This window comes from Acanthochromis polyacanthus, chromosome 22 (genome assembly GCF_021347895.1).
Source record: "Acanthochromis polyacanthus isolate Apoly-LR-REF ecotype Palm Island chromosome 22, KAUST_Apoly_ChrSc, whole genome shotgun sequence".
NCBI classification, from domain to species: domain Eukaryota; kingdom Metazoa; phylum Chordata; class Actinopteri; family Pomacentridae; genus Acanthochromis; species Acanthochromis polyacanthus.
In genome coordinates, this window is record NC_067134.1 from 28,861,980 (window position 1) to 28,889,673 (window position 27,694).

General features: G+C 40.4%; 1 protein-coding gene, 1 long non-coding RNA gene and 4 other non-coding genes across 6 annotated transcripts; 2 read left to right on the forward strand and 4 right to left on the reverse strand.

The window, feature by feature from the left end:
- Positions 1 to 841: 841 nt before the first annotated feature.
- atp7b (ATPase copper transporting beta) lies at positions 842 to 26,946 on the forward strand. The gene is made up of 21 exons (XM_051943289.1): positions 842 to 1,422; positions 8,145 to 8,892; positions 10,612 to 10,836; positions 10,923 to 11,086; positions 11,156 to 11,317; positions 11,665 to 11,738; positions 13,131 to 13,314; positions 13,943 to 14,176; positions 15,427 to 15,518; positions 15,592 to 15,719; positions 16,022 to 16,176; positions 16,432 to 16,566; positions 16,864 to 17,058; positions 18,367 to 18,549; positions 18,626 to 18,809; positions 21,484 to 21,624; positions 22,070 to 22,212; positions 22,290 to 22,493; positions 22,785 to 22,902; positions 23,675 to 23,777; positions 24,856 to 26,946. The coding sequence occupies exons 1-21, from the start codon at positions 1,267 to 1,269 to the stop codon at positions 25,097 to 25,099; spliced, it is 3,972 nt and encodes a 1,323-aa protein (XP_051799249.1). The 5' UTR covers positions 842 to 1,266; the 3' UTR covers positions 25,100 to 26,946.
- Positions 6,118 to 6,190, forward strand: trnar-ccu (transfer RNA arginine (anticodon CCU)). Its single transcript has one exon. It is a non-coding gene; the product is annotated as a tRNA-Arg (tRNA).
- Positions 12,744 to 12,816, reverse strand: trnar-ccu (transfer RNA arginine (anticodon CCU)). Its single transcript has one exon. It is a non-coding gene; the product is annotated as a tRNA-Arg (tRNA).
- On the reverse strand, positions 13,188 to 18,499 carry LOC127532185 (uncharacterized). Its single transcript, XR_007939574.1, has 3 exons — positions 18,399 to 18,499; positions 13,979 to 14,318; positions 13,188 to 13,306 (listed from the first exon to the last, which is right to left on the reverse strand). It is a non-coding gene; the product is annotated as an uncharacterized LOC127532185 (long non-coding RNA).
- Positions 20,813 to 20,886, reverse strand: trnai-aau (transfer RNA isoleucine (anticodon AAU)). The gene has a single exon. It is a non-coding gene; the product is annotated as a tRNA-Ile (tRNA).
- Positions 21,823 to 21,896, reverse strand: trnai-aau (transfer RNA isoleucine (anticodon AAU)). Its single transcript has one exon. It is a non-coding gene; the product is annotated as a tRNA-Ile (tRNA).
- Positions 26,947 to 27,694: the final 748 nt, after the last annotated feature.

Here is a 27,694-nt window from a genome sequence, read left to right on the forward strand (position 1 = left end):
AACCACAGAAAAAATGTATGAATTTATGTGTTATCTGTGAGGAAACGATCCCAAACTAAATGATGTGTGAGTTACAGAGAACACAGAGGTCAGTCACACTGCTGCTCCTTTTATCTCTTCTTTTCTACGTTCTAGATTAATACTGAATATAACAGGTGTTTGTTTACAACATAGTTCCGTCTGTTATAGTTTTGATGTCTTCAGTATTACTCTACAATGCAGAAAACAAATAAAATGAGTGAGAAGGTGTGTCCAGACTGTTGGTCCAAATTTCACATTTTAATGACATTTTCTATCATTTCTGAGCTTCAGAACTTCATAAATACAGCAGATAAAAAACTGATGAAAAGCATTTTAATTCTGTTAAAATGACTGAGCATCAGTATTATGGGATGTGTCACAGTTTTGACATTAAACCTGCCGTACTTTAAGATCTAGAGTCGTAGAAACAGTCATTGGTTTCTGGATGTTTGTTTCTGATAATTCACCAGAAAAAACGTCTAAAAGATCATTTAAGGTTCAAATCATGATGTTGGGAGGTGGTTAGAAGGTAAACACGATGAAAGGATCATTTTTACCTGTATTTGATACCAGAATTATCTAATAGACACGATTCATTCTATGATCATTACTATATATAATCAGTGGTAAAATCTAAACTTTGACAAATATTCATAGTCTGAAGTTAAAAGCTGGCTTCATTAAATATTCTGAAGTTATTGTAGGTAAAAATTCGGTTGATCTTAAATGACTCTACCAAACCCTTTAATAACTAATAACTGTAGAAAACCGTACAGATGTTTGATATAAATTCAATTTTCTAACCTGCACAACTTCAGCTTCATTTTATATCTTTTATATCTTTAAGTTCGTCTGATTTTACTTCCAGCTGCTCAGTTTTATGAACTTTTCCTTTTAATACTTTATTGTTTTCCAGGTTTTTTATTCCTGAGTTTAAACAGAATTGGAGTTGAGTCTAACCTCAGAGCCTTCATGGAGGTTTTGGGTACTTCCATGCAGCGTTTTGCGCCTCTTTGTGCCCTCCATGCAGGGGTCATGTGGTGGGAGGTCTCCCCCAGCCTCCCTCCTGCCTCCCCCGGACCTGGAGCCCTCCAACCCTCCAGCCCGCCGCTCAGAGGTCCACCATGACGTTTGGCTCCGCCGCTGCTCCTCTTATCTCCCGGAACGAGCCGCTGCCCGCCGCGGACTTTTGCCCTCCGAGCTCTCCGGTCCAGATAAAACTGAATCTGAAGCAGAGGCTCCGACATGTTCTCTCCAATGTCTCCCATAAGGGACATAAGGACCGGGGCCCGGGGTCGGTCCGGGGCCGAGGAGCAGATCCGCATGGTGGAGTGTAAACCGGGCTGCGGCTGCGGGGTCCAACCGGGAGGAACCGGGAGGATCTGTGCGCCACGGTGGACGGTAGGCCCGCAGACATCTGCAGCTGCTCCTCTGACTGTTTTAGTTTAAAAGTCTTAATGTGAAAGTTTGGTCTGAACAGGAGAAAGTAACGAAGTACTTTTACTCAAGTAACTTTCAGAAGCTTTTATTCCATTAAACTGATCAAAGCTCAAATTACAACTCAAATATCAGACTTTTGTGAATTAAACTGTTAAATTTGGACAAAACCAGTGTCTGATCTCCTCAGCGTAAAGAAGACGTGTTTGGATAGAAATAAATGAATGGAATTATAGATTTTTTTTGCAGTTTTAAGTTTCTAAAATGCACTTTACTCTCTCCTACTTTAAGCTGTTTTCCTGCTTCCATAGTGGCAGCGCTCTGACACTTTACTGATCTGGAGGTTTGAGGAAATGTTCCACATCGTTCTTTGAGCTTTTTTGTCAGCTGAGCAGCATTTGAAAGTAACTAAGTACATTTACTCGAGTACAGCTGTGTGGTGACATTTCAGACGATGATACTGAACCTTTTAGCAAAAAACCCCACATAAACTCATCAGGATTTCATATAAATTAAACAAATTACTGAAAAAGAAAATATCAAAATCAGTCTCAGATTTCCTCAGACTGAAGTAGAATAAATCCATTTGAATACATTGATGTTTTTGTATTTTAAGTTCCTAAAATACACTTTTCTCTCACCAAACTAGAACTTTTAACCATTTTTCTATTTCTGTAGGGCAGTAATGTGGAGAATTTTACTGTCTTGGAGGTTAGATTGACCCAACAACTATTGTGAAGTGTTCAACTTGTTCCCCACAACCTTCATGCTTTACGACGCTACATTTATCTCACAAAATGTACATTTCAGTACAGAAAACACATAAAACCTCATAAAATGACAGTTTCTGAAAAAAATAAACGATTACAGTTGATTAGTCGATGCATTGATCAGAGGACAGAAAAAAGTGATCAAATTAGTTCAAAGGTTGTTGTATTATGAATAAAATATGTAAATACGTTCACATTTTTTATATTTCTTATAAGTTATGAAATCAGATGACAGCTTTAGATTCTTTTTCTAAACTATTAAAGTACATTATTCTATAGCAGTCGATTTATTGATTCATCAAATGACAAAAATGGACAAAGTTAGTTCTAAGTTGTGTTGAATCTCCTCAGAGTAAAGAAGTGTGTTGTCCAGATGGGCCAAGATGAAAACGTTTCATTCCAGAATGCAGAGAAATACTCAGTCGTGTCCATTGTTTAAACACGCTCTGCAGCACATGTAGCAGAGAACAGATCACAGCTGAGCAGATGGTGGGGAGTCCAGTGGTGGTTCACAGCATTTTTCAGTAGAACTCTGCAGAATATTGGCTGATATGTTCATTTCACTGCAGTTTTGACCTCCCTAAAGTCACCATCTGCCCCATAAATCCAGCTGAAAGTAATTTTTTGCAGATTAAGCAAATAACTGAGAATCTTTCTGACTTTTCTTGAATATCTGTGAAATATTTGGTGGTTGCACCTCTTAAAGTCGTGGTGAAAATCAGCATGTTGGGAGTTTTCAAGTGTAATGTAACTTTTCTGGATTTAAAGTGTTAGAATCTCATATTTCTGTCAGATCTGTTAATTTTCTGTTTCCCTGGACAAAAGATGAATTGTTCTAAAGTGAAACCCTTCAACAAACGTGCTCATTTATCATGTGTAACATCTATACTCTGGTTGCTAACACAGGCTGAATGTGCTTATTGTTTGTGTTTTGGACAGAAGCCAGACGGATGTAATGCAATCATGCCAGTCATTCAGCGTAATTAAACACACGCAGGTTGATCGACAGCTGCAGCTTCATCTCATGTTTTTTCTTCACATTCTCAGATTTAATTAGTTGCTATCCAGCCTGTAGATAATGAAAATGAAAAAAGCTAAAATTTGCCCTTTTTAACTCTAGATCTGAGACTTTTTCAGTGACTTTGTGCATCGCTGTGAATATTCCAACCATCAGTTTAAGTAAAATAATAAATTTTCTGCTCGTTAGAACAATAAGACATTTATTAAAACGTTTAAATTAGAATAAAACACCTGAGATGGGTGTTTGCAGCGGTGCTTTTAATTAACTGAAAACCTCTTAATAAAATCAGATGCTGCCTTCAGGTTCCTACATTCACCTTCTTCCTCATCAAGGCCAATCAGTGATGCTGATGTAGACGTTAACAGGTAGATTTTTCAGAGCAGAGATCTGATTGGTGCAACAGACATCCAACCAATATCACCTGTTTTTTTCATCTTCTATATAAACGCAACACATCATCCGACATATTCATATGCGGCAGCCAAAAGAAAAGCCGAGAAGAGGAGTAGACAGTCATGATGCAGGTAGGCAGCACACCTGTTTATTACCAATTACTCTTATTTAAATAATGTAAAACAAGCTGAAGTTACGTAGGGACCTTAATTAGGTAAAACAAATGTGAGAAGCTTTGATGACCTGCACATCTTTCCAAAATTAATTTAGGAATTAGTGCCACAGATTTCTTTGCAAAATCTGCATTTTATGATTATTCTGAGACAAAATAATACATTTGAACTCCTTATAGTCACCCCAATATAAATCTTAACTTTAAAAAACCCCCAGAAAGAGCCAAAAGCAAGAAAAAAAAAACTGTAGAAAGAGGATTGACAGGGAAAGCTAGCTAACGAAAAGCTAACTACCCGACCATAGCAGACTAGCTTCTGTTTCGTGTCGATTAATTATAATTTTATGTGGTTAAGCTGCATTTAAATTACTGTTTTGATGCTTCTGTGTCTGACTGTGTTTGTTTTACTACAGAAATGGGAAGAACAAAGACAAATTATTATCTTTTGCCGCAGAAACACGACGAGCAAACGTAGCACTTCAACAGCGAGCTAAAAACCGTTGAGCTAAACGCTAACTAGCCTACCTTAGGCAGATTAGCTTCTGATTGTTGTGGATTCATTCTAATTCTATGTGGCTAAGCTGTATTTCATTTACTGTTTTCCTGTTTTATGTGTCTGACTGTGTTTGTTTTACCACATAAATAAACAGGAAAAAAGACAAATTTTTAACTTATGCCACAAAAACATGAGTAACAAATGTAGCACTTCCCCAGCTAGCTAAAAACGAGTAAGCCAAACGCTAATTAGCCTTCCTTAGCAGACTAATTTGTAGTAAAACTGGGACACGAGTAGTAAAACAGCTAAATGAAGCTCGAAGCTGAATTGCTACAAGCTAACTAGCCTAGCTGAGCAGTATAGCATTTATCTCTCTTGTGCGTTATGTTTTAAACTTCATGTGTAAATTACAGTTTTGATGGTCTGATATCTGAATAACTGAACTTGCTGTAATAGATTCATGCTAAATTTTAAATTATACGACACAAAGCACACTAAGAACACCAGACCTTCTAAAAGTGATTTAAGTTATGTAGGGACATTAATTAGCTTGAATAAATATCAAAATATTGGTGTCATAAAACATCTTTCCAAGAATCTATTTCATTTAGCAAGTAAGTGCACGTTTTTCTCTGCAAAATCTGTATATTACAGTAATTTTAGACTAAATAATACATTCAATCTCTTATTAGAAATGACAGAATTGTGCTGAAATTTTAAAGTAAATGTTGAATGTTTAGTTTTTAATGCCTTGAAATGGTTTAAAGATGATGTGAAGGACAACAGCAGCTCTTCTATGCTTCTTGTGGCTCTTAATTTAGCATTTTCAGGATACAGTTTGTGTTGTTGGTCAATGAGCTGCTTGTTTTGCATGTAAAGTACTAGTAATAGTACATGTTTTTATCCACACACTACAGAACCAAGTAAATTCTTTTATTCCCTTTACTGTTTTCTGATATAAGATTAGATTAAACTATCATTACATACAGGACATGTCACTGCGTTAGAATGCAGTTTGGCATCTAAAACGTTTCTGCTCAAGAAGGAAGATCTTCAAATAACTCCTGTGTGATCGTAGAACCAGACAGAGTCAGAATCTGTCCTAAAAACTCCCAGCAGACTGTAGATGTGGACTTTCCTGACTGATGAGGTTTATTGGAGCGCTGCACTTTGAACAGCAGTCAATAATTCAGTGTTTGCTTTTCTCTGCTTCTACTGTACCTCACAGCGGTAGTTCTGGTCTCTGGACAAATATTGAACATGAAGGAGATTTATTTTTTTAATGTGTATAATGAGGTGAACTGTAGCCCCAGTGGTCTAATGGATCTGGACTCTTAGACAGGGCTCAGGGTTTAAATCCCATTGTGGAGTTCTCGTAACTGTAGTGAGAACATTACAGCTCTGATGTCTGAGTAGTTTGGCCACTAAATATTCAATTACAAACCAAATCAACACCAGACCTCCTGAAAGCTATGCTACTAAATGCTAACAGCTAATTATCCTGGTATAGCTTTTTATTTAAGCTTCTGACTGGTTTTCTGTTTTAACTGTTTCTTTAACTGTACTGAAGCAAAACCCCATGGTGGTGTAAATCTACAGCTGTCAGAGCAGTGATAGTTCCTGTAGTGGTGGTGAAAACAAGAGTGAGAGGTGCCAGAAATGTGTCAGATTATGGAAAGAAGACACCGTCTGTGACATGATCTGTTCTTTGTTTTCTTGGTGTTCAAGCCAACACTGACAGCAGTCGTAGTTCAGTGGACATGCCGGTATAATTTCTACAAAGAGAATATGAAGCCTCTCTCATGCAGCCCCAGTGGCCTAATGGATAAGGCACTGGCCTCCTAAGCCAGGGATTGTGGGTTCGAGTCCCATCTGGGGTGATGTTTAGCACGATGCTGCAGCAGAGCCTTTATTATAGAGTTGACTGGCTCTAACACATCCTCTGCTGAGAAGTTTTGACTCATTTCTGTTCAGATTTTCCTGCAAACTGAAGTGATTCCAGGCAGCTCTTCTTATTGGTTCAGTCCAGCGAGGTGTCTGTAAGCGGAGTCACGCTGGGAGGCTTATGAGGGCCGGTCATGTGGGTTTTGGGCCCCAAACCGACTCTGCAGTTCAGTTTATTTCAGAGGACAACCTTACAGGGGACAGAGTCGCCTAGTGGGAGTTTAACTTAGTTTACTTTTTTTAGTTTCCTACAGGCTCAGGTAACGACTGAAAACAGAAACTCAGATTTAAAGTTCTGCTCACCAGGAACCAGGAACCGGTCCAGCCAGTGTGGATTAAAGATTCTCTGCAGATTAAAATCAGTCCAGATATTTTCCTTTTTAACGACTTCTCGCCTGATTATGCAGACAACCCAAAAAAAACAGGCCAGAGGTTATTAAACTTACATCTGAGAGCAAATTTTCATGGTCCTGAAGATCTTGAAGTGTTTAATATTTGAATAAAAGTTGCTGAAAATGCAGGATTTAATATGAAAAAGGCAGCTTTTATTTAACAAGATCTAATTGCAGCAGTTGAGATACTGTTAGTGGTTTTAATTTTCACTAAAATACTGAAATAACAAATAGAACAGGTACTAAGCCTACACAATTTTAGAGACTAGATGTGAAGAACCCAAGCTGAGTAACTTCTACAAGATTTTATTTAAAGTTGCACCTGTGAGAAACTAAACTTTACATTTTGGAGCTTCTTTTCTCATTCTGAGGGATAACTGTTTTAAAATTTAACCTTCAGTCTCCCTGATGTTAAAATTCTGGTTTAGAAGAGTCTGCTGGGACCAGATGTTTCCCAACAAGAGTTAGAACGTTTGGGGTTTACGACCAGAGCAGGTGAAGATGAAACTCAGAGGAACTTGTTGAGGGTTTAAATGAAAGTTAACCTGAGAAGTGAAGAGAAAACGGAGGTGTTCTGTTGATGTTTCCTCAGTTTGTGTTCGATGGATAGAAACCTTCAGAGTAAACGGGGTCGGCACGCTGACAGGAAATTAAAAATAAGTCTTTGTTGTTTTTGTTCTTGCAGCAATAAACTCAGAAACATAGACGACATAAAACCACGAGATCTCCAACATGGATGCAGCCGACACCAAAGAAATGATGCGTTTACTTTAGAAAAGCAAAAAGGTTGTTTTAAACTGAGGCAGCATTTATTTTCAGTTAAATTCACTTATAATGGGATATCTTCTACAAGATATTATGAGATTATATGGATTTATATATTTATGAGATTTTTAATTTGTGATAGTGAGATCCTCATAAAATGTGATACTATCTCATAATAGTGACAACATAGTTAAAGTAAAACACCTCATGATGGCTAGAAAACTTTCTCATTATTGAGAGATCAACAATTTCTGCTTGAAAGTTAAAAGACAAAGACTGAGATCGAAATGATTCAGACATGTCAGAGATGACTGAAAGTTGATCTAAAGTGACAGAAATCAGACTCAAATGACTGAATTGACATAAATATGAGAAAAATGACTGAAAGGTGTCAGAAATGACTTGAGTTGACCATAAAAATGATCAAAATGACAAATATATGATTCAAATGACTCAAAATACAGCAGAAATGACTTCAAATGAGTCTAAATTGACAGAAATTTGACAGAAATTGACAATAAAATGATTGGAAAAGTGTCCAAAAGGAGAGAAATATGACTGAAATGACTCAGTGATATGTTCCTTTAAACAGCTGAAACTCTGCTGAAAATGGATCAGCTTATAAGACTGCGGAGCGTCAACCCAATAATATCCTCCAGTGTTTTCCTCTCCATGGTGAGTCCTGGTAGGAGAGTAAAAAGCTGAACTGATGGTTTTTCCTTCGTCTCTCCAGGAAGATGATCCGGATTCTGACAAACGAGGCTTTGACAACTTGGCCTACGAGTCTGAGATCCAGACTGAGCTCTGTCCTCCACCTAAACCCGCCTCCAGAACCACGTTCAGACTCCCAGGACTCACCTCAGAGGTCCAGATCCAGGAAGTTGACACCAGGATCTGCAGCCTGGATGGAGTCTTCTCCGTGTCCTGGTCTGTTCCCGACAGCCTGGCCCAGGTGGACTACGACTCCTCGGTGGTTACGACCAAACAGATGGTCCTGGAGCTGCAGGCGCTGGGCTACAGCGTGGAGTCGGCGGTGCAGAGCCGGGTGGAGGGGATGCACTGCCAGTCCTGTGTGAAGACCATCGAGGAGCAGATGCTGGAGCTACCAGGAGTGTCATACGTTCAGGTGTCTCTTAAAGAAAACTCAGTGGTGGTCGTGTTTCAGCCTCTTCTGGTTTCTCAGGAGAAGCTGAGGGAGAAGATCGAGGACTTGGGCTTTGAAGCTGCTTTACTACCTGAGGATCCTGCAGGAGGTTTCAGGAACCTGTTCCCCCAGACCACCACCGTCTGGATCGGAGGGATGACCTGTGGTTCTTGTGTTCGGTCCATAGAAGGGAGGATCTCTGACCTGAGCGGAGTTCAGTCCATCGTGGTGTCTCTGGAGGAGGAAAAGGGAACCATCGCCTTCGACCCGAGTCTGACGGATCCGGAGCAGCTCAGGGCAGCGATCGAGGAGATGGGTTTCGACGCATCGCTCAGCGGTACCGAGGTTTTAATCAGTACTGGGCCTTTATGTAGAACATTAAGCATCAGTCTGTCTGAGGTTTCCACCAGGCTCTTTGTACCAGTTTGGATAGAAAATGCTTCTAAATTAGTTAACAAGTGTTTTTTTATTTAGTGCCTGAAAAACTTTTTCTAGACCAGGAGAGTCAGACTCATCTTAGTCCTGGTTCCACATTCAGCCCATTTAGATCTCCAGTAAAACCAGTCGAACCAGTAAAACCACAGCATAATAACCTCTAAATAACCACAACTCCTAATGGTTTCTTTGTTTCAGGGCAAAAATGTTCACATTTAAGGAATTATCTTTTTACTAAACATCATGAACAACCTGAGATTTATGAAGAAAAATAAATTCAGTTTCATCCACATTCATCCTCAGTTTATCATTTCCACATCACAGCTTCCAGATCACAGAGTGTCTACAAAGAAACACAACATTTAGTCACCTGGAGCTGAACCATGGAGGGTTTACTGGAGGATCACAACCACAGAAGTTGGACGAAAAAAAGACAAAATATTACAAAAAGACACTCTGTGATCTGGAAGCTGTAATGTGGAAATGATAAACTGAGGATGAATGTGGATGAAACTGAACTTATTTGTTCCTCATTCTTTCATTTCCATTTCATAATGTCCCCTGAATCTCTCTTTGCATGGAGTTATAATCATGTATATCTTCATGTGTTCACGTCTCTTCCTGACCGTTTTTCGTCTCTTTGCCGTTTCAGTCTAAACCTGGTTTATTAAAATCACATTCTGAATACACAGAACAGACAGAGGTGAGGCTAGTTGACAGGATGAGCAGTAGAACAGTATTTATCTCCATTCCTCAGCTCTGCCTCTTTTATTTCTACTTGGTCTTTGCCAGCAGAGATGCTGATTTTGGAACAAACTGGAGCTGAACTGGTTTTTCAGCTCAGCTGGTTGGAGGTAGAAAAGCACCCATTGTTTGACGCTGTTGAGAGATTTTACGTTCTTTGAATGTTTGTCGTCCCACCCAGGAAGTCCAGTAGATGAGAGGTGAAGATGTTCTCAGGAGAACTTCTACACAGAACCATTTATCAGACAGGAAGTAATCACAGAACATCTGGTTTATTTATGCTTTAAGTCCTGCGTGTAGCTTCAGACCAACACGATATTCCCTCGACATCCACTTCCACTCAGTTTCCACTGGTTACCGTGGAAACCACACAAGTGTGCTCTCCAGGGCGAATCAGAGGGCTCTTTGCCGGCCGGGGCTTTAATGACAGAAACAGCTGCCAAGACGTGGAATTAATCAGTAGATTCTCCTGTCAGGGTGGAGTTTAATGCAGCTGAAGCTTAAAGTAGAAAGTATAGATCGGTACCAAAGTGAACATAAATCCATCCAGGTAAACAAACTCTGGTCATAGGTGGTTGTTTTTTCTGCTTGTAGTAAATAAAAAGTGCCACGTTTCCATTTAGCTTTGTTGCTTCTATCTGTCGTTCTGACTGGAAAATCTGTCCAGACACCATGTAATTAGTTAAAATCACATTTATATCTGTAGTTTTAGTTCAGCTCAGTTAGAATAAGGACCAAACAGTGTGAAGCTAGCATGCTAGAAATACTAATGTTATGGTTAAAGGAGCAGAAACTGAGTCAGGAAGTTTCAGCTCAGACAGTGATAGTGTTCCTGTCTGGTTCTGGTCCATCCTCACGCTGGTCTTCCTCCTTTCAGAGCCTCCAAAGAGCATCCAGACTCCTGACAAGTCCAGACCTGACACCTCTGGACCTCCTGACCTCTCTGACAGTAAATCAGGAGTAAACGGATCTCAGGGACCGTCTGCAAACGGCCTTCAGAGCTCCCCTCAGGTCAAAGTGCAGAAATGCTTCGTCTGCGTGTCGGGGATGACCTGCGCCTCCTGCGTGGCCAACATCGAACGGCACCTCCGCAAACACAAAGGTGAGACGCTTTTACCTGCAGCGTTTGGACCGAGGAGCGAATCGAATGAGGGTTACTGATGGAGTAATAAGTTGTTTTATTTGCAGGAATCGTCTCCGTTCTGGTGTCTCTGATGGCTGGGAAGGCGGAGGTGAAGTACGATCCAGACGTCCTGGATGCTGCTGGTGTCGCTCGGCTGATCCAGGATCTGGGTTTTGGAGCCAAACTGATAGAAGACGAAGAAGCAACACGAGGAAAACTGGAGCTCACTGTGAGTCCTCTCATTCTGCAGGATCTGAAATGAATTCTGGTCTGTATTTGAAGCGTTTTCCACCCTCAGATCACCGGCATGACGTGTGCGTCCTGCGTGCACAACATCGAGTCCAAACTCAACACGACCAAAGGGATCCTCGGGGCTTCGGTCACCCTGGCAACCAAAAGAGCTCACATCCAGTTCAACCCAGATTTACTCGGACCTCGAGACATCATCAAGATCATCCAGGTATTTAAATTATTATCCCCCGCCTCCATGAAGTGGAAAAGGAGGATATAGGTTTGGCCTCCGTCCGTCTGTCTGTCCGTCATGAAGGGGACAGCTTTTCTCTGAAACTATGACAGCTAGGATTACAACATTTAGTGTGTAGCTTCACACCATGGACACCTTGATCAGGTTCGAAAATGAGACCTGTGCGATAATATTTAACAGAGTTATGGCCCTTTATCATTATTTTCTCTATAGACTCATAGACATCACATGTGGAGGGGGGGGGGTATTGATGACCATGTCGTCTTGTTCACATTTATCTCAGAGTTTGTACACTTCTTCATGGTTGATGTTTGTGCTTCCAGAGTCTGGGATTCGAGGCGAGTTTGGTGAAGAAAGGATTCAAAAACAACCTCGACCACTCTGAAGAAATACGACAGCAAGTACCTCTTTTAGAGTGATCTTATTTAAAGCAGCTAACCTTTAAAAAGCACAGACACTGGTGAATAAAGCAGAGAAACAGTAAGTAATGGAGTCAATGATTCCTGAATCCATCGACCTCTGTAATATGAACCAGCTGCACTGTTCTGCTGAAAATCATGTTTAACTGTAATCTAATCCATCCATGATGAAGGAGAGAGAACTCAGACGTGTGTCATGTACAGGATAACACACAGAATGACAGAAAAAACTAACTGACATTTATTTGATTGTTTGTTTCACAAAAATGTAAAAAACCTGGAATCAAATCAACACGTTCAGCAGTTTTCAAGGAGCCCAGAGGTGGAAGTAGAAGCTCTGCAGAGCATAACTATTCAGATATTTAAAGTTTAAATGCGTTTCCAGACTCGTCTCCTCTCTGCTCTGTAAAAACTGTTTGCAGTTCAGCGGAAAACCCTCAGAATTTATGTTTTTTTTAAACTTTCTTTTTATGTTTTTTTCAGAACAGGAAAAAACAACACAACACAAAAAACAACAAAAAATCCTAGGAGTTCACCGTAGTAAATCTTTTACAGTCAAGATACAATTCACAGCAACAAAAAAACAACCAGGAGGTTCTTTTGTTCCTTCTTTTTGACGGACCGGTCCTTTAACCAGGTCTGTTCATTTCATTCTGCACTAAATACCAAAAAATTAATCAGTCGTGCTCATTTTGTCGTAAAACGTCGGACTCTGCCACCAGTACAGGACCTCAAGAAATGTGTGTTTGGAGAATTTTAAAAAGCGACACGCAGAATAAAGTGATTTTGGTTTTTAAGATCGAACTGTGTCACAGATCAGAACATTGAAAATCTGGAAATCCTTTGTTTTTACAGATAAATACTGGCATTGTTGGAAAGACGTGACTCTCATTGAGTAGAAAAATCAAACAGACAGTGGTGTCGCTGTCCTCACAATATATGATGTTTACAAAAAGTTCTGAAAGCCTTTAGAGCAGGAAAGTCACCCCAGATGGGACTCGAACCCACAATCCCTGGCTTAGGAGGCCAGTGCCTTATCCATTAGGCCACTGGGGCTGCATGCTTCTGTTGGTTGTGTTACTGCAGTTTGTCACTAATCCATTTGTTGTGTGTGTTAACACCTGCCTGCACATTTAAAGATGAGAGCCTGATCTTTAAATGCAGTCAGTAGAACAGCAGATAACGTGCCTCAGAAGAGGATCAAAACAAATTAAACTTTATTTATACAGCACTTCTCATACAATTAAAATACAACACAAAGTGCTTTATCGCATTTAAAGACATTAAAACTATATCCACACACTCAGCGCTGACGGTAGAATGTTTCTGCCTCGTTTCTGTGAACCAACAGGTCTGTCTTACCTGTACAGGTGGAGGAACTCCTTCCTGCTCAGCCTGCTGTTCGGCCTGCCGGTCATGGCTCTGATGATCTACATGATGGTGATGGACAGTCAGCACCAGGAACATGGAGGCTCCATGCCTGAGGACCAGAACCTGCTGCCAGGACTCTCACTGCTCAACCTGGCCTTCTTCCTGCTCTGTACACCTGTGCAGGTAAGAGGAGCTTTAATCATTCACGGCTCTGCTTCACATGAACAGACTGACCCGTTTTAAAGCTTGAAAATGTGGAAAAATGCATTTCCACAGTCAAACTTCTGATGTCCACATTTTCAACGTTTTTGGGAAATCTTTGAACATTTTTTGGTGGAAAAAATAAATGTTAAAAATGTTTCTAAAGAACATTCACATAAAAATCAACCAAAATCCAGTGAAATTCTCTGGATTTTGGTTGATTTTATGTCAATGTTCTTAAAGAAAATATGAGAAGTTTTACTGATGTTTATGGAATCACTTTAGATATTTTTAGCATTTTTTTGGAAGGTTTTTACTCATTTTTTGAACATATTTAGAAGAATTTTCTTTGCCAAATTTGGGGGATTTTTAAATAAAACTTTCTAGGGAAGCTTTTCAGGAATTATTGGAATTTTCTTCCTGAAGGTTTTGCAAATGTTCAGAAATTTGAGAATGTTTTTTTTTGCTGAATCTCTGAATTAATTTCAGCCAAGGGAACAGTATTTTTTGTGTCTGTAAATGAGGACAGCAGGAGGGCTAAGCTGTCTTTGGTAGGAGGACCCTCTAATCGTTCACATTAATCTCCATGTCTCTGTGTTTGTTTCTGCAGTTCTTCGGTGGAAGGTACTTCTACATCCAGGCCTACCGCTCTCTGAAGCACCGCACCGCCAACATGGACGTGCTGATCGTTCTGGCCACCTCCATCTCCTACGTCTACTCCTGCGTGGTCCTGATGGTGGCCATGGCCGAGCAGGCCGCCCAGAGTCCCGTCACCTTCTTCGACACGCCGCCCATGCTGTTCGTCTTCATCGCTTTGGGGCGATGGCTGGAGCACGTGGCAAAGGTAGAACGGATGATGTCTGCTCTGAGGGTTTTACTGCCGTGTTTTCATTTCCTGTTCGCCTTCTCAGATGTTTTTATAGGTCAGTTACTGATTTACTGAACATCAACGGCAACACGATCATAAAAACACAGGAAATATCATCCTGAAAACAGAGAAACAAAAATGAAATTACTGGGAGCGGAAATGCATATAAATCCGTAGAAGTTGGTATTTACTGTGTAGTTTTTACATTAAAATATGTCTGAACTACCAGCTGTTTTCTTCTCGCTGTCGGTTCATTTTCACTCTAACCCTAACCCTGCTCAGCTGAGAACTCTGAATTTGTGCCACCAGCTGATCCATAACGAGCTTCTTGGCTGCACAGAGGAGTGGGAAATTTACTTTTTTACACAATCTAGTTTGAGCCATGGTTTATTTTAGGAGGAGAATTTTTGAGTGAAATATCACAATTTTACACTGATTTTATCATTTTTCCAGTTGGCCCTCCATGTCACAGCTAAATGGATCAAGAATTGTTTAAAATCTGCCAATTATTTCTGTTTTTACAGTTTCTGGCTCTAAAACATGGTGTAATGTTAGTAAAAAATTTTTTTAAAGATGACATGCTTCTACGTCCACCAGCAGGTTACCGTATTTGTTACTGTATTTTTTAGTATATTTTCATATCTTAATATATTTTTACTGTATTTTTAGTATATTTTCACTGTATTTTACTGTATCTTGAGTATCTTAATATATTTTTACTGTATTTTTAGTATATTTTCACTGTATTTTACTGTATCTTGAGTATCTTAATATATTTTTACTGTATTTTTTAGTATATTTTCACTGTATTTCACTGTATTTTTTAATATATTTTTACTGTATTTTTTAGTATATTTTCACTGTATTTCACTGTATTTTTTAATATATTTTAATATATTTTTACTGTATTTTTAGTATATTTTCACTGTATTTCACTGTATTTTTTAATATATTTTAATATATTTTTACTGTATTTTTTAGTATATTTTCACTGTATTTCACTGTATTTTTTAATATATTTTAATATATTTTTACTGTATTTTTTAGTATATTTTCACTGTATTTTACTGTATTTTTTAGTATATTTTAATATATTTTTCCTATCGGATGGTGTACTATCCACTGGGGCTCCAACCTGCTGTTGAAACAGTCAGAAAACCGTTTTTACTACAGATCCTCCAACAAACACACATGAAAGTCCACTGACTGGGTTTGTCCGTTTCCAGGGTAAAACCTCTGAAGCTCTGGCTAAGCTGATGTCTCTGCAGGCTGCCGATGCCACCGTGGTCACTCTGGGATCCGACCGCTCCGTCATCAGGTCAGACTCGCCACATAAACAGCAGCGTTGTAAAAAGCTCTGCAGCTCCACGTGAAGCTCTGCTGTGTTTTAGTGAGGAGCAGGTGGAGGTGGAGCTGGTCCAGAGGGGCGACATCGTCAAGGTCGTACCCGGAGGAAAGTTCCCCGTAGACGGGAAGGTGGTGGAGGGAAGCTCCATGGCAGACGAGTCTCTGATCACAGGTAAAAACAGCTGGATCCAGATGTTCTGAAGGTTTAATCTGGATCAGAAGGAACTGGTTTTGTTTCACCTTCCAGGATCCAACTTCTATTTTATTGTCCAGCTCTAGATTAGATCAGCCTGATCTCATACAAGCTTGGAATGGAATTTCTACATGGGGGTACAGAGGAACATTTTGAACAAAGACTGGACTTTCATTCACACAAATCAGGACAGAAAAGTCAATATAGTTTCTTCCTCTGTGATGAACAGAAACCAAAATGTTTATTGGTTCTTAAAATGTCTCTTCCTTCCTGTCGGTGAGGTGAGCCGATGCCGGTCAGTAAGAAGGCCGGTAGTTTGGTGATCGCTGGCTCCATCAACGCTCACGGATCTCTGCTGGTGGAGGCCACGCATGTCGGAGCTGAAACTACGCTGTCTCAGATCGTCAAACTGGTGGAGGAGGCTCAGACCTCCAAGGTAAGAAGCAGTCTGGAGTTTATTTTCTGGTAAATCCATCAAACTTGTACTCTGAGCTGTGAATATCCAACGTGAGAAGACCTTTCACACATGGAAACATCACGAAAACAGTCGTATTTGTGTTTTAATAACTAATATATTTAACATTCAGTCCTTTAAATAAGTTTTCTAAAGATGACACAAAGAAAATGACACCAAAGATGAATAAAAGTCGATGATTTCTTTGGTATAAATCCAGCGTTTATGTCCTCTCAGGCTCCCATCCAGCAGTTTGCAGACAGACTCAGCGGATACTTTGTTCCCTTCATCGTCTTCGTCTCTCTGCTGACGCTGGTCGTCTGGTTGGTCATCGGCTTCGTCAACTTTGACATCGTGAAGGAGAACTTCCCGGTACGTTGGATCACACAGGATATACAGAGACTACTGAGGGATGGAGAATATCAGTATTTTTATCTTTTCCCAGTGTGTTCTGTTTTTAAAAACTCGTTCTGCATGTCTGTTCGTTTACAAAATAGAAGAACAGTTTGTGATGTCATTTGAAAGAAAGTTTGTTCATCTGCTGACTTCTTTATGGACTAAAAAGAGAATAAAAAAAGAAATGTTCAAAACAAACTTTCAAAAATCAGGTGGATGTTTTGATCGGTGAACAGAAGCAGCTTTGATGAAGTTCTGACGTTCTCCTGGCAGGGCTACAACCCCAACATCTCCAAGGCCGAGGTCATCGTCCGCTTCGCCTTCCAGGCCTCCATCACGGTTCTGTCCATCGCCTGCCCCTGTTCTCTGGGCCTGGCCACCCCCACGGCCGTCATGGTGGGAACCGGGGTCGGAGCTCAGAACGGGATCCTGATCAAAGGAGGACCACCGCTGGAGATGGCTCATCAGGTGAGTCTGTGGAGGAACATCTGACCTAAACTTCAGATCATCACATTCCTCCTGGTCCACCTCCAGAACGTTGTTTTAGCACGTTAAGTCTGAGTGTGGGTGAATTAGAATAAAAAAACAAAAATAGAAGCTTCCGTATAAAGTTATACGTTTGAACACAAGTTAACAAAGAAAAAATACAGTCAAAATATCATAAAAATACTGTCAAAATACAGCAAAAAGTATAGTTAAAAATACAGCAAAAAGTATAGTTAAAAATACAGCAAAAAGTATAGTTAAAAATACAGCAAAAAGTATAGTTAAAAATACAGCAAAAAGTATAGTTAAAAATACAGCAAAAAATATAAAAATACAGCAAAAAGTATAGTTAAAAATACAGCAAAAAATATAAAAATACAGCAAAAAGTATAGTTAAAAATACAGCAAAAAGTATAGTTAAAAATACAGCAAAAAGTATAGTTAAAAATACAGCAAAATACAGCGATAATTTGAACCACATGCAGCCTCATGTCACAGTAATACTAAACTAAACATAGAATAGATTTTAACACTAAGCAACTAACAAAAATGAACAAATTGGTACACTTTCATAACTGAGCATTTATAATGAGTTGAAGCTCTGAAACTAAAATATTGGTAGAAAATTTTTTAGAAAAAATTCTTGGCATATTTTTTATTTTCAGACCTCACCTGGAGAAACAGTGGGATGACGGGCAGCTTTTTAAAAACAAATCCAGCTATAATTTACACACATATCTTTATAAATAACTATATTTTTGTTTACCAAAACAAAAGCTCTGACCTCGTCAGCACAACCATGAATCCAGGACTGACTCAGCTGCTCAACATCACAGACAGGAAAATAAACCAAATGGGATCAATATATTCACTGCAGCAGGGCTCAGAACTAGTTGGAGGACAACTTCTTTGTGGTGAAACATCTTTGTAGAGCTGCAGAAGCTTGTAAATGATGTGAATAATGCAGTATTTTGATAAGATCTGTGTTCACTGAAGCTTCTCCTCCAGTCAAAACAACAAAGTGAAAGATAAACAGCTCCTCTGCATGTTTTACTGATGGAACAGTTCCTGTAATGAGCAGGTATGTGGGACGACAACATACCTGATCCTCACTAATCTTCTAACTGATGCACCATCAGTGACAGAGTGGTCTGATAGAAACCGCTGTTTACTCTGATCCGTCCAGTTTGACTCTAACCTCCGCTCTGTATCTGTTCTAACTAACCACTGACACCTTGTGGTGGCAGGTGGTACTGCCTGAATCAGTCTAAAAGCTGTCTGTGTCTTCAGATCGATGTGGTGATGTTTGATAAGACCGGTACCATTACTAACGGTGTTCCTCGGGTCACTCGGGTCCTGGTTCTGTGGGAGATGGCCCGGATGCCGCTGAGGAAGATCCTGGCGCTGGTCGGCACGGCGGAGGCCAGCAGCGAACACCCGCTGGGCCTGGCAGTGGCCAAACACTGCAAAGAGGTGGGAGGCTGGTTTCTGTCCTGTTTTCTGCTCAGTGGAGCTTCAGCAGTGAATAACAGCAGCGAACATCCAACAGGAGCTGGGCTCTGAGGTGCTGGGATACTGCCAGGACTTCCAGGCGGTTCCTGGCTGTGGGATCAGCTGCCGGGTTTCCAACGTAGAACATCTGCTGCTGCAACAAAATGAGGAACAGTTCCTGCTGCCCGGAGCCACCACCGATGAAAGCAGCCTGCTGCCTGATGGGGAGGTCACCCCTGCAGGTCAGAGCTAGCACTGCAATAACACATTTACCGGAGCTAGCACTACAATAAACCGTTTACCGGAGCTAGCACTGCAATAAACCGTTTACCGGAGCTAGCACTGCAATAAACCGTTTACCGGAGCTAGCACTGCAATAAACCGTTTACCGGAGCTAGCACTGCAATAAACCGTTTACCGGAGCTAGCACTGCAATAAACTATTAACTGGAGCTAGCACTGCAATAAACTGTTAACTGGAGCTAGCACTGCAATAAACTGTTAACTGGAGCTAGCACTGCAATAAACTGTTAACTGGAGCTAGCACTGCAATAAACCGTGTACTGGAGCTAGCACTGCAATAACATGTTTACCGGAGCTAGCACTGCAATAAACCGTTTACTGGAGCTAGCACTACAATAAACCGTTTACCGGAGCTAGCACTGCAATAAACCGTTTACCGGAGCTAGCACTGCAATAAACCGTTTACCGGAGCTAGCACTGCAATAACATGTTTACCGGAGCTAGCACTGCAATAACATGTTGACTGGAGCTAGCACTGCAATAAACCGTTTACCGGAGCTAGCACTGCAATAACATGTTTACTGGAGCTAGCACTGCAATAAACCGTTAACTGGAGCTAGCACTGCAATAAACCGTTAACTGGAGCTAGCACTGCAATAACATGTTTACTGGAGCTAGCACTGCAATAACATGTTGACTGGAGCTAGCACTGCAATAAACCGTTTACCGGAGCTAGCACTGCAATAACATGTTTACTGGAGCTAGCACTGCAATAAACCGTTAACTGGAGCTAGCACTGCAATAAACCGTTAACTGGAGCTAGCACTGCAATAAACCGTTAACTGGAGCTAGCACTGCAATAACATGTTTACCGGAGCTAGCACTGCAATAAACCTTTTACTGGAGCTAGCACTGCAATAAACTGTTGACTGGAGCTAGCACTGCAATAACACATTTACTAAAGCTAGAGCTACAATAAACCGTTTACTGGAGCTAGCACTGCAATAACACGTTTACTGCAGCTAGCACTGCAATAAACCGTTGACTGGAGCTAGCACTGCAATAACACATTTACTGGAGCTAGCACTGCAATAAACCGTTTACTGGAGCTAGCACTGCAATAAACTGTTAACTGGAGCTAGCACTGCAATAACACATTTACTGGGGCTAGCACTGCAATAACACGTTTACTGCAGCTAGCACTGCAATAACACGTTTACTGGAGCTAGCACTGCAATAACATGTTTACCGGAGCTAGCACTGCAATAAACCTTTTACCGGAGCTAGCACTGCAATAAACCGTTTACTGCAGCTAGCACTGCAATAAACAGTTTACTGGAGCTAGCACTGCAATAACATGTTGACTGGAGCTAGCACTGCAATAAACCGTTGACTGGAGCTAGCACTGCAATAACAAGTTTACTGCAGCTAGCACTGCAATAAACAGTTTACTGGAGCTAGCACTGCAATAACAAGTTTACTGCAGCTAGCACTGCAATAAACCGTTTACTGGAGCTAGCACTGCAATAACACATTTACTGCAGCTAGCACTGCAATAAACCGTTGACTGGAGCTAGCACTGCTATAAACAGTTGACTGGAGCTAGCACTGCAATAAACCGTTGACTGGAGCTAGCACTGCTATAAACAGTTGACTGGAGCTAGCACTGCAATAAACCGTTGACTGGAGCTCCAAGTAACCTTAAGTGACTTTATTATGATCTTTTATCTCGTTTGAAGTGGACAAATAAAGTCCTTTTCTTGTCAAACACTGGCCAGTATGGGGGTTGAACCCATGACCTTATTAGCACCAGGCTCTGATCAGCTGAGTTAACCAGCCTTACTTTTCAGAGTTTTTTGGCCAAATTTGTTTGAAAATTCCACAAAATCTGGTGCAGAATGTTGGTTTGGTGGTAAGGAATTCAGCAGAAATTACTGCTTTGTTTGCCTGCCGTGCTGATATTTAGATTTTTAAGGGTGTTAAATGCTGCTTTGAGGACTTTGTGGCCAGTATGGGGGTTGAACCCATGACCTTGGTGTTATTAGCACCACACTCTGACCAGCTGAGCTAACTGGCCTGCTTTTGAGGTGTTTTTTTTGGATAAATTTGTTTACTAATGCCATTGTCTGTGTAAAGTAAAATGAGCACATTGAGGGATTGAACAACTCTCTGATCTGATTGTATGCAGGATGAACTCATGACTTTACTACTCTGTGCTAGTGGAGTTTTTAGATCAAATCTTTCTAGAATGAACCTTAAACTGTGACAAAGAAAGGCTCAGGGGATGAAGTAATTGACTTTTTTGTCATATGACTACATAATATAATAGCTTTAAATGGATTGTTTAGGAAAGCCAAAGGAGCTTTCATCACTTAAAAACTTAAAGTAATTAGTCATCTTTTATCCTTTTTTGAGTTCCATTGAAACACCTTATAATTGAAACTTGAACATGACGACAATGATTACAGTTTGCTAAATGAGCTGTTTTTATTATATTTATAGAGATAAGACTTCAGCTAATCTCCTACAGAAACACTGGATGGATCTCTTCATCTCAGATTAAACATTTTTCTCTTCTGTGAATCTGAAATGTCACGTTTGTCCGTTCAGATGACGGCGTTTTGCTTCAAAGTTCACTGAGTTACAGCTGATCTAATTATTTTCTGACTTCCAGCTGAGGCAGCGCCGTACTCGGTCCTGATCGGGAACAGGGAGTGGATGAGGAGGAACGGCCACCACATCGGAGCAGACGTGGACGCCGCCATGTCGAGTCACGAAACCAAAGGACAGACGGCCATACTGGTGGCCATAGACGGTGAGGACCAGATGACCTTCTGAGGTCTCTGATGCTGCTCTTCACTGGCATCACACTCTATGTGAGCTAACTGCTCCATCTTTGAGGAGTTTTTAGATCAAACCTTTACAGAAACAAACTGAATCTGGTACAGAGAAACAGACTTATGAACGAGGAACAGACCAACATTACAGTATGTTGTCAGTTCTTGCAGATTTTTGGCCGGTATGGGGGTTGAACCCATGACCTTGGTGTTATTAGCACCACGCTCTGACCAGCTGAGCTAACCGGCCTGGTTTTCAGTAGCTTTGTGGACCAGGTTTGTTCAAAAACTGGTCCTAAAAATGGGCACATTGTTGACTGAACAAACCTTATTAACACGATAAATATCACTTCTTCTGCTCACCCAGCCTGTTTGTGGTCATCCTCAAACATCCAGTAAACCTGTGTCGTGTGTTTTCTGCAGGTGTTTTGTGCGCCATGTTCGCCATCGCTGACACAGTGAAAGCAGAGTCGGCGTTAGCGGTGCACACGCTCAGCAGCATGGGCATCGAGGTGGTGATGATCACAGGAGACAACAGACGTACGGCCAAAGCCATAGCAGCTCAGGTAGAACTCACACATTTATACCTGAGGACACCTGAGGACGTCTGTAAAATGAACTGAGGGTGTTGGTTCGGCCGTAGGTGGGCATCAGGAAGGTGTTCGCTGAGGTTCTGCCGTCACACAAAGTGGCTAAAGTCCAGGAGCTGCAGGAGCGAGGCCTGCGGGTGGCCATGGTGGGGGACGGCGTCAACGACTCGCCCGCCCTCGCACGGGCCGACGTCGGCATCGCCATCGGCACCGGAACCGACGTGGCCACCGAGGCGGCACACATCGTCCTGATCCGAGTAGGTGGATGAGAGAGAGTAGATCTTAGTTCAGGTTCTGCTTTCAGCCCAGTTTGAGCTCAAGAGGGTCGGAGCAGCAAAATCGCAGAATAACAACCTTTAAATAACCACAACTCCTAATTTAATTAAGAAGAGACAAAAAAAATTCACAAAAGACAAAAATGCAACAAAATAATTACATAAATTACACAAACAAGACAAAAAGGAGAAACAAAGCACTTCCACGTTGAACCCCTGCTCTGGAGGCTCGGTGGAATCTTTAAACTGTCTGACCTGAAGCTTTCTCTGCAGAACGACCTGCTGGACGTGGTGGCGAGCATCGAGCTGTCTAAGAAGACGGTCCGTCGGATCCGGATCAACTTTGTCTTCGCCCTCGTCTATAACCTGGTGGGAATCCCAGTGGCTGCAGGTGAGAGCTGACGGGACTCAACCTGGAGTCTGAACGATCACACGTGGTGAAAACACGTTTTATTCTGTTTTATTCTCTGAATATGTTGAGGTTCAAATCAAACCTGTGACAGTCTGAAGACATTTTTTTCAATTGGAGCAGTTTTATTCAGTTTTAAATTCCAGCTGAGGAACCAATAGTCTTTTAGCTGTAACCCTGTGTAGCTCCGCCCCCTCACTGCTTCCAGGTGAACCAATCAGAACGAGCAGCTCATCTGAGGTCCTGCTGCTATTATTGATGCTAATGTCCCCACAACAGCAGGAAAATCCTCACTGTTAGCGCCCTGTGTGGCTAATGTGGCTAATGTGGCTAACATTAGCTTTGATGCTTGGAGGGGCAGTAGTAGTAGCAGCAAAAATTAGAAGATTAAAACATGTTGGCAGGTTGATGATTGGTTTTGTCCAAATTTATTAAAGAAAACAATAAATGTGTTGCATAAAATAGACTCATTGGTGACAATCAAACAGAAATCAATACTTTATTAATGATCACTCTAACATTAGAGTTTTTTACAGGTTGTTTTTATGGCTTCTTGGCCAGTATGAGGGTTGAACCCATGACCTGTTATTAGCACCACGCTCTGACCAGCTGAGCTAACCGGCCTGGTTTTTACTAACCTTGTAGATAACAGGACGGTTCTGCACACGTCTGATAAAACATGAACACTGTCAGACTGCTGATCCTCTGTTGGTGTGAATGAATGAATGAATGAATGCATGCATGCTGGTTTCAGGAGTGTTCATGCCGGTGGGTCTGGTTCTGCAGCCCTGGATGGGTTCAGCTGCGATGGCCGCCTCCTCTGTTTCTGTGGTTCTGTCCTCTTTACTGCTCAGAATGTGAGTCTGTTTACATTTAGATGATTCTTCATTATTATTATCATCATGGCGTCTGTGGAGTCCTTCACCTGGATAATAGTTCACCTGCTACACACTTTAAACATTTCAAACAGACAGAAAAACATTTAATGTGTTAGAAGATTATTATTATTATTATTATTATTATTGTATGAATACTAGAGCTGTGTGATGTTACATTCTGGAGTTTACTTCTACATATAAAAAACAACTTATGTCAACAGAAACTACATTTTTTTAATAGTCAACATGTAAAATACTTTTTATGCAATTTTATGAGCAAGAAAATCTGTAAAAGTTTATTTTTAATTTTTTAATCTGTATTTTATATGACTTTCTTTATAAATCACTGCAAATATCTGTACAATAATAACATTTTTACTCATTTAAATACAGTAAATTTGGTCTAATTTTATACTCAAACACTGCAAAAGAATAAGTTATAAAAATACAGAATTATGATGACATTATTTACAGTTTTCTACGGATTTTTTTTGTAAATTTACACTTTCTTTGTGATTTTATAAAATATTCTAATTTTGTTTTAGCAAAACTGAAAAAAATGTAAAAATAACTATATATATATATATATATGTATGTTTATATATATATATTTACCATTTTTAATCACTGATATTGATATTTTGATAATAGCAAATATCTGTAAAATAGTGTTTTAGCTGATTTAAATAGAATGAAAATGGAGGAACTCAAAACTGTAAAAAAAAAAAAAAAAAATCAACAGATTACTGTTTATACCAATCAGATTTTTGGTGCTGACATTATCAACAGATGGGCCAGTTTTTAACATTAAATTAATATATTTTTCTGTGATTTTATAGATTTTGTCTGTGCTATGCAGGGAAAAAAGGAAAATCTGTAAAATAACAGCAAAAAATGAAAAAAGTAGAGTGAAAGAAGATTCTTCTAGAAGTATTTTCCAGTCTAGTTTACATGGAGAAAATAAAGTAGTGCATTTTGTTAAAGAATCTACATTAAAGTAGAATCATCTTTAATTAGTGTGATCCAGATGTGAGTTCAATCCAGATGTGTGGTTCAGGTACAGGAAAACCTCGGTGGAGACCTACGAGCTTCGAGTTCGAGGCCAGATGAGGAGCCTCCGTTCGTCTCAGATCAGCACACATCTGGGTCGGGATGGTCGGCGCCGAAGCCCGGCTCTGCCCGGATCCACCAGGGACCAGCATCCTGGCCCGGGGGCCCCTCAGGGCCCGTCCAGTCTGAGGACCGCAGTCCAGGACCAGGACCGCTACTCTCTGCTGGAGGCCGGAGAGGAGCTGCAGTAAAGGGAAGAGACGGTCAGCTGTTCTCCTGTTCAGATATGAGGGCAAACAATCAGTTTTATGTGAATAGACTCATTTTGAACAGAGACTTTAAGCTGCTGGACGTTTATTTACTGCTCTCTGTGGACTCAGAACAACCATGAAGACGGACAGAGGACCCAGAAATGTCTTTTTAAAAGTTTATTTTACCTCAACAAAATGAGTCACATTTTTACCAAATAAAACGTTAGAAATGCTTCAAAATTACTGAACAAAAGTGACTTAAACCTGTCAAACAAAACCTAAAACTTTTACCAGATTACTTTTTATTAGTCCAGAATTCCAGCTTGTCCCAGAAAACAAACGTCCAAAAAGACTCAGTATTTGTCCAGAATGATTAAAAAATGTCCAAATGAGTCCAAAACGACACGTTTTCAGAATGACTGTTTTTTCCCTAAAGACTTGAAATTAATGTAGAATGACTAAAGCAGGTCTAAGATGAATCAGAAATGTTTAAAGGCCATAAGTCACTAAATCTGTTTCATGTACTCCATCATTTGTTTTACTAAAGCGTGCACCAACCTGTCGGTTAACACTGGAACCATGCAGCTGTACTAACAGACTGTAGATGTTTCTCCATGCTGCATGAATGTCTGACCTCCTGCTGCTCTCTTCTGTTTCTGCTGCTTTTATTTTCCTCTGTCACTTTTACTGAATTTATTCAGAGCAAACCTTTTATTTTTAGGTGTTTTTTTTAAAAAAAATGGAGACACTTAGAATAAAATCAGAATAGAATACATGATTAGTTCAAGGACCGTCAGTTTTTACAGTTTCTCTCAGAAAAATGGTGAAAATCCAACCATTCTCTCAGATATGATTCAGTTTTTTACCAGTTCTATCTCATAAATCTTCTCATTAAGGTCTTTTTTTTTTTCAAACCTGCTGGCGGGTTTTCGGGGTTCAGAGGATTAAACGCTCTTTTATTTTATCATTTACAGATCATTTTCTCTTGAAAAATTGTGCCGTTTTGTTCACCAGGTGACACAAATTACAGTTTCTCTCCAAAATAAAAGCCTTAAAATGCACTTTTAGGATATAAAGGCTCATTTAGTGTTTTTTTTTTTGTCATATAAACGGTCCTAAAGACGAACTAATATCTCCTCCAGAGCTCCACTGATGTTAAATATAGACGTGAGGAAGAACCGGTGCAGAGATGATGAATGCAGAACGTTAATGAATGACCTTCTATAGTTATCACCCAGAGAGCAGATGTGAAGCTGAGGTTCTAGAAGGTTTCTCTGTACAGCTGTGATGTTCATCCTATTATTCATGTTTTTATTAATTAGTGCTCCTCTCACAGAGGTTCTTCCATTCTGTTCCTGTTCTCATTTTAAACTCCAGGAAACACGACTCCTCCTCCCACCCAGACTACTCCTCCTTCACCTCTAAGTGTTCGTTCACTTCCTTTTCTGCTGCCCGACTCGTTTAAGCAAAAGTCCTGAATGTTTAAACTGGTCTCCAGGAATCATCCGTTAGTTTGTTTTACTGAGAATTCACAGCTGAAATCTGTAATGTTTAAGCAGAAGGTTTGGAAATGAAACAGAAAACATCTTCTGGTCACTGCTTTCACATGTTTCTTACTACAGAATAAACACTTCCTTGAACCATGTTTGAACTAATTTATCTGAAGCTGAGTTTTAACTTCACGTTAAACATCTTTTTTTTTAAACTACCAGATGTTTTCCTTCCAATCAACCCTCAAACATCCATTTTATCTGTTTGAAGCTTTTCCATTTGGGACAACAGGTTGAAACGTCTTTGAATCGGTTTTACAGAAAATGATGTAATAAATGACATTTTGTATTTCTGTTTTTAAAGACCCTCTGCGTCTTATTTTGGTCTCCTTTTTGTAGTTTGTGTCTTGTTTTTGTTGTTTTGTGTCGTTTGCATTCTGAGTGGGCTCTTTTTGTTTTTCTTGTGTTGTCAGACGTTCTTTCAGCTTCATGATCCTTCATCACTGCTGTTCATGAATTTAAACTTAGTAGAATGTGTTTTCACAGCTTTTCTGCTCTTTGCTGGCTCAGCTGTGTGTGGAGTTTAAAAAGACACGGTCCGCTGCCCTCTGACAGTCTGTTTATTTATTTAGGATGGTAGAAGCCTTTAGAGAAGCCTGAGGTCCACGTCTTGGTCTCTGACGTCAGCTTCAACATGCAGATCCATGGAATAAATCTGTAGATGGAACGTTTTCACGGATGGTTCTTTGGTTCTTCCTGATCTTCTGTCTTCATGGATCCACCCAGAGGAGGGCGGCAGGTTTTACAGACTTCATTTAAACGCACCGTCGGAGCCTGGAGACCTCCAGTGAGGATTTACAGGAAACATGGAGCTTCTCTTTGCTGTGAGCTGATAAATGACCTCTGGTTCCTCTAAAAGATGAATCCACATGCTGTGCAGAAAGTCACACTGACTGATGCTCGTTTTCTTCATCTGACTTCAGAGAAACAGACAACAGTGGATTATTCTGGAAACACAAACGCTGGATGTTCACTTTATAACGTACATATGAAACAGACTGGAATGAGCTCTGAGCAGAAACACGCGTGTTCAGGAGAGTAAGCG